Source organism: Trypanosoma equiperdum, assembly GCF_001457755.1.
Source record: "Trypanosoma equiperdum strain OVI genome assembly, contig: ctg_365, whole genome shotgun sequence".
Lineage (NCBI taxonomy): Eukaryota > Euglenozoa > Kinetoplastea > Trypanosomatida > Trypanosomatidae > Trypanosoma > Trypanosoma equiperdum.
In genome coordinates, this window is record NW_027124271.1 from 1917 (window position 1) to 8971 (window position 7055).

Sequence of the window (7055 nt, forward strand, 5' to 3'; positions counted from 1 at the left end):
CAACAAGAAGAAGCCGAAGAAAAGTGCAATAAAATAGACAAAGATACAGATTGTACAGGAAACCCAAAATGCGCATGAAACGGAGAAGCAGCAGATCCCAAGAAAAGGTGCACCTTGAGCGAGTAAGGCAAAAAAGCAGTAAAAAAAAGAGGCAGAAAACCAAGAAGGAGGAGCAAAACAAGGAGTGAATTGCTCCAAGCATACTAAAAAAGAGGATTGTGAGGCCGAAAATGTGGGACTCTGCAAAGGAGCCAAAGCTAAATGCGGTTGAATTGAAGAAAAGTGCAAAGATTCCTCTATTCTAGTAAACAAACAATTCGCCCTCATGGTTTCTGTCTTTTTGAGTTTAGCTGAATTGTATCATTCCAAATATCTTTGCTCACCTTTCTGAATTTTTAATTTTTTCTAACGTTTGATATCTTTTGAAACTTCTTTAAAACCTTTTAAAAATGTAAAAAAATATGATAGATACAGTAAATTGTGTATGAAAGTCACACATGGGTGTGCAGTAGTATTGTTGGAGGTTAATAAAAATGGATTTTATACTTATTAAATTGATCTTGTTGATTTTACGGATTTTTATAGTTAAGAAATAGTAGTAATGATAGTTATAATATTAATGATAGGACAGTGTTGGGAGTGTGTATATACAAATACTGTAATTAAATGTGCTGTAATGACGGAAATACACGGCTAAAATAGAGGAACGTGAAAGAATGGCGTTGGTGCAATGAGAGTGAGTATGATAGTGTGTGAAGTGGAAGAGAGAGTAAGATGGATATTATTAGGGAAAACGAAGAAAGACAGACAGGAGAAAAATAATTGAAGTTGCAGAGTTTTCAACACAAATATTACGATGACTTTCATCAGAAACAAGGATATGATGGAAAAGGACAATGAAGGAGAGACAAAGTGCGCTGCAGAGGCTAAATAAACTCAATGCAAATAACACAAAGAAGCAATGCAAGTTGAACTGGATTGAAAGAACCACTGCCAATTTGTCCTTAAAGTCACTCTAAAAATTATACTATTTCCACGGAAAGCACCTTTATATATACACAACAACATAACTAAGTGACTGCAACAGCTAAATACCGTACAATTAGTCTCAAAGTGCGTCTGTCACATGAATTTGACAAAGATAGAAAAAAGGCAAGAAGATAGCTGATAACTGATATAACCTTCGGCAACGTAAAACCGGCATAAAAAATAGCAAAACGGTAAAAAAACAGCGGAATGCACCAAGCTACTAACAATTATCGAAAATAATTTTGTGACGTTACAAGATGTTGTAGAAACAGTAATCTCTAGTTGACATTAATAACATACGAAATGTCAAAGGTATTAGATAGAACCGAAATTTTTTTATTTTTGAAAGTGAAGCATTGAATGTGTTAAAATAAAACTTAAATGAAAGATTTAGTAGATGGAAGGTATGGTGACTTAGGAAATTCAATTGAATTTGTCCTAACAGACAGAAATAACTTGACAGTAACTTTTTTGCGGCAAAATGTCATTTCCATACCACTTTATGTATCTTTGAGTTTGAAAGCATTAACTAGAGAGAAGAGAATAGAATTAAACATCTCCATACAAGAAACATGAGCGTTTATGGTTCAAGTGCAGTGAGTTCCTAGCAAAAGAATACAAGCTATTTATCAACTTCAGAATGTCTCTGCGAAAAGAACAGAATGAAACACATAGAATATGAAACTGAATGAACTCCGTGACAAAAAGCCGGGAATACAAAGAAACTCATGCTTCGGCACTGAGATACCACATTCAAACTTAAAAGAAAACAAAATTTCACACAGAAATGGATAGGTACAACAATTAAGATGGCAGAGACTGCAGCTTTCAGTCTGACGCCAACCTGTCATGTCAAGAATTAAGCTAATTGGTAAACACTAATGGAAGATCATGCAAGCCATGCTATCCAGAAATTTTTAAAACTGGATTCGACAAAAAACAGCGCACGGCAGGAGAGATGGTATATATATATATTTTTTCTTTTTTGTCGAAAAAGCCGTAATTTCTAAAATCGTGACTACTTTGGCGCCAACATTTGACAAAAAATAAAAGAACGAGAACTAGCCGCCAAAGTCGTCTCCAGATGTATTTGAAGACTGACTTTACCCGGAAATAGACAGAAGGCTTGGCCTCAAACGACGTGGCGCAACCAGGTGAGTTCTTTTACCGGAGCACAAATTTCAAAGCAGTAGTTACACAGAGAATACCATGACAAAGTGGCAACAAACCATTTCAGCGCTGCTAATACTGATCCACACAGTTAGGCAGCAGGAAACAGGCGACGCCGAAGCCTTCAGCGGAGCAGCGATGGCGCAGCTGTGCAAGCTGTCGGAGCTACTAAGCGCCGTGCCAGGAGATGCCCACAATGCAATAGCAGAAGCTCACGACCGCACAGTTGCAGCACTGCAAGCGGCAGCTTTGGTAAGGGCGGCGGAAACAGCGCCATGCAGAAGCAAAGACCGCGTGGTCTTAGCGGCTGTCGCACAGGCAGCAGAAAAGTGCGCCCAAGACGCCATTCACGATGCCAAAACAGCAACAACCCTAGGCACAGATGCGGTAGCACAAGCAGCTGCGATGTCGGGACACATAGCGGAATTTTTGACGCTGCTGCACGCCGCATCAGAAACAGGCACAACAAACGGCTATTGCTTAACCGCGGAGTCGGCGCAGACGATAACAACTGCGGCGGACACCAACCTACAATGTCGCAAGTCCACGATAGCCTCGACGAGGCAGAAAAAGAGCTACTCGCAAACGGACTTGACCAACACCGGATTCCCTCAGATTCAAACCACGGATGCCAAGGGCTCAGGCAGCGCCGCCGGCAAATGCCAGCTAACAAAAAAGGGGACAGCTGGACCGGCAGCCAGCGACGTATTTCAGGCACAAAAAGCCCATAAGCTAATAGCCGGACTGTTAACGCTGACCACGAGCCAAGCAGACGGGCCGACGATGGCTCTAACGGATACAACAAACATAGCGCCGAACGGGCAAAACCAGGGCACGGAGCCCATACATCTGCTATTCAAAGCGGTAACAGCACTCAAGAACATACAGCCAGCGGTTAATTGCGGCGAGACAGCAGAAAGCATCGTAAAACATGTAGTAGACACCGGAAGAGTCCAGCACCTGCTTGAGGCGATCGTAGCAGTAGGGCGACAGGAAGCCCAGAAGCCACCAAATAGCGACATAGCAAAAGCGATGTTAACAGCAACAGCCGGCAGCGATCAGGACCAAGGGCAAAAAATTTGGGATAAAATAAAAGGAACAGCAGCAAAAGAAATAACAGCAAACAAAGCAGCGGACAAACCACTTAACCAGATAGAAACAGCAGACAACCATAGGACAACAATAGTTTATCACACACAACAGATCGCCGAGAAGCTTACAAAACTGGAAAAAGACCTCGAAGGAGCAAGCGAAAACCAGGTTTCCAAGCAAATAGCGGACACTTGCAATAAAATCACAAACGTCAACGAACGCAACAACAAGGCTTTCTGCAGTTATAACGAAACCGTGGCTGAAGGTGACAAAAAGTGCAAATTTGATGAAACAAAAGCCTCTAAAAGTGGTGTCCCTGTAACGCAACCGCAAACTGGAGGGAGTGAAACAACAACAGAGAAATGCAAAGGGAAAGAACAAAAAGATTGCAAAGATGGCTGCAAATGGGATGGAAAAGAATGCAAAGATTCCAGTTTTCTTTCAAATAAGGAATTTGCTCTGATTGTTTTTGCATTTAGTTTTAACGATTTTTGCTCAAATATATACGATTCACGATATTTTTCTAATATTTGATATTTTTCAACAATTTGCACATTTTTATTCAAAAGTGTTGAAAAATGTCAAATTTTAGAAAAATTGTATGTTCATGGCCTATGTCTACGAAGTAGTAGGATGGTAGAGTATGAAAAATGAGTTATATTCTAATTTTGTTTATTTAAGTTTGCTTTATTAATCTTAATTAAGGTTATAATAACAATGATAGGAGAGTGTTATGGGTGTATATATACTAATATTATAATAAAGGTGTCAGTGAATACTATACACAACTTCAAATAAGAACCATTTAAAACGCTTGTGGTGGTGTGATCGGAGTAAGGTAGTGAGTGAAAAAGGAGTATGACTATTATTCGAAGAAGTGCAGGATGACAGAGAGGGAAGAAGATGGAATATCCGAAGTTTCAAACAGATACATGAGTATGATCATGAGCATCATTACACACAAAGAGATGAGGAAGAGAAGTCCAGTGTGCAGGCCAAGCTAAATCGCTACGTCTGTGAAAGAAGAAGCGCCACAAAATAAAAAACAAATTAGAAAAATACCGAATGAAACAACACAAACGCCTCACCACCGTGCAGAAGGAAATGCTACAGGAGGATAGTGTGCTCCACACTTCTTAGAAAAAGGATATATGTTACCACACAGATGATGATGTGAACTAAATTTTTTTTTTGTTTGCGAATACTAATATTCAACTGTAACAGAGAAGCAGAAGAAGAAGCAGGAAGAAAGGATTTGGTATGTTTCTGAAAATGTCCATTTTTTTGGAGATATGATAACAAGCGATAATATTTGTTGTAAACCGTATTATATTGCCGAAGATGATTTTTAAAACTATGACTACAAATGATTTACCATAGAAAGCAAGAGAAAGAGAATATAAATGCGGAAATAACTCTAAATAGTACCTATATTGAACAATAACAGGATTTCTATAAAGTGAAGAAAATCAATGGCGATAATCTACCATCTTCGTATTCTTACATTGGCTGCACACTAATATCTTTCAATAACCACGTAAATATACCAAGTTTGTCGCATAACAACGGTTAGCAGCGGTCATGAACAGCAAAAAAAACAGTGCGAAGAGAGCTTTAAGCCACATAATTATCCAGCCTCAAGCGACTATGCTGCAAATCCTTAGCGGCCGGTAAAAATAAAAGTAAAGAGAAAGGACGTGTACGTGAAAGCCGCGGTTTTATCTGTTTTCTGCAAGTCAAAATGATGTCTACAGACTAACAGCAGTCATCCTGCAGTTGCGGACAAAATTTTTAAAAGTTTGTAGATAAAAGTCTGGATGAAGGTGGATTGGAAAAATAAAGTGTGAAATCTTTGCCTTAGTTGTATTTTTCTTTAAAGGAAAATGACCATATTTGAACGGCAGAACAATTTTATGCTTCCCGTACAGAGATTAGAAAACTAAAATAATTCGACATCCATCTATAAAACTTCAAACAACGGTAACAGAAGATGGCACCAGAAAAGATAGCAACTCTGCTGCTGCTAATAGAAGCCGCGATCACAAAACAGACACTGGCGGCGATCCAGACAGAAAACGCCCAGGATTTTTCTTTCCTATGCGGTATAGCAAACTTGAAGGCCGTCGAGCCGAAAAAGCCCTCAGTAGCCGCAGACTCCATGGCCAAGCTGAAGGAGCTGAGACAGATGAACGTGAAAACAGCAGACCAGAACTGGCAGAAGCAGTTTGACGGCAAAAAACAGACACTCAAGTGGAGAGCGAAGAAAGCGGAGTACAAGCGAGACGATGTACGAAAGCACTGGGCAGGTCAGTGGGTCAACTGGATCGACGACCATCACCGAGCTTACAAAGAGGATGAAGGCAAGAAATGGCACCAAAAGAATCCGACACCAGCAGATGACTGGGCGAAAGCACCAAACCACGCAGCAATAAACACAACACTTTATGAAGCAATACAGGTTGTGTCAGACTATAAATCAGCAAAAACAGAAGCAACAACAACCAAGCCGGCGACACCAAAGCAAGCCATCTTGGAAGCGCTGTACGGGCGAGGGGCGGCAGCAACAGCCAAAATAGGAACTTTTACAACGCCAAGTGGAGAGAACCGCGCTACAAAATGCGCAGCCAACGGTGGGAAATCTTTGTCGAGCGACATGCTCTGCATTTGTGGTCTGGAAGCCGGTGGGGCTTCCGATGAATGCGGAATATCAGGAGTTACGATAAGTTTCGAAGGCAGTACAGCATCCAGTATACAAGCCCTAAAAGACAAGTGCCCCAAAGCGAAGCCGCCATCACCGACGCCTACAACCATTATGGCGCTAGTGGCAGCGGTAGCAAGCAGACTAAGAGTAAGCGGCAACAGGAACACGGCAGTAATTCACCTAGGGAAGATAGCGGGCGCCGGTGGCACCTGCAGCGGGGCAAACACAGAATGCTGCGTCATCTATACCAAATATTTCACCGAAGCCGAAAACAAAGGCGGTGAGAGCATACCCTGTGTCGCTAAACTCGTATAAGCAGCCGAACCACTAGAAGCAGCAGAAGCCAAAGCAGCAGAGGCGCGTGAAAAGGCAGCGCACATAGCAAGCTTAACCCAAGCCGCAACCCGACACTACAAGGCGGCCAAACCACTCCCGAAACAGCCACCACAGAAAAAATCAGAAGAAACAGTCGTTAAACAAAACAAAGGTTACGAGCAACACAAAGACAATAATACTGCATGCGCAAATGCTAAATGCAAATGGGAAGAAGGGGACAGCGACGAAAAAGGGAAATAAAAACTTAAAAATGGAGAAGGGAATACGAAACAAGGAACAGATGGAGGTGCAGGAGCAACACAAAGAGAAATGCAAAGGAAAATTATAACACGACTGCACAGAGATTAATAGTTGCAAATGAGAAGGAAAAGAGTGCAAGGATTCTATTTTTATTATTAATAAGAAAATTGATATGATTTCTTTCGCTTCCTTTGGTATATTTGTAGCATTTTAGAATTTAAAGGATTTTTGTTCAGTTTTATGAAAATTATTAAATTTCCCTGGTGCCATCGGCCACCCCATCGCGGTGCCAGGGTCTAGTACTCTATCTAGGAGGAAGCCAAGTTAAAGCATTAAACCCGATTCAACAGGATTGGGACTGGTAACAGGCATCCGCCACCAGAGAAGGAGCAAGAGGCAGCATTGGCACTCTTGGATAAAGATATATGTTAGACTGCTTCTTCGCAGATATGTGAAACAGAATCACGGTCCCAGCATTCGTGGAGCC

The 7055-nt window shown here is 41.2% G+C and overlaps 2 protein-coding genes and 1 pseudogene across 3 annotated transcripts in view; all 3 read left to right on the forward strand.

Moving 5' to 3' along the window:
• TEOVI_000144600:pseudogene overlaps nucleotides 1–78 on the forward strand; it is a 1282-nt pseudogene extending 1204 nt beyond the window's left edge. Inside the window, exon 2 of the mRNA in view lies at nucleotides 1–78. This exon is cut by the window's left edge and continues 3 nt beyond it. Within this exon, the coding sequence occupies nucleotides 1–78 (78 nt within the window).
• A 2160-nt stretch (nucleotides 79–2238) lies between these two features.
• On the forward strand, nucleotides 2239–3825 carry TEOVI_000144700 (Trypanosome variant surface glycoprotein (A-type)/Trypanosome variant surface glycoprotein C-terminal domain containing protein, putative; the record flags this gene model as incomplete). Its single annotated transcript, XM_067224670.1, has 1 exon — nucleotides 2239–3825. One exon carries the CDS (start codon nucleotides 2239–2241, stop codon nucleotides 3823–3825), a length of 1587 nt encoding a protein of 528 aa, XP_067080771.1.
• A 1456-nt stretch (nucleotides 3826–5281) lies between these two features.
• TEOVI_000144800 (variant surface glycoprotein (VSG), putative) lies at nucleotides 5282–6307 on the forward strand (the record flags this gene model as incomplete). Its single annotated transcript, XM_067224671.1, has 1 exon — nucleotides 5282–6307. The coding sequence occupies one exon, from the start codon at nucleotides 5282–5284 to the stop codon at nucleotides 6305–6307; it is 1026 nt and encodes a 341-aa protein (XP_067080772.1).
• Nucleotides 6308–7055: the final 748 nt, after the last annotated feature.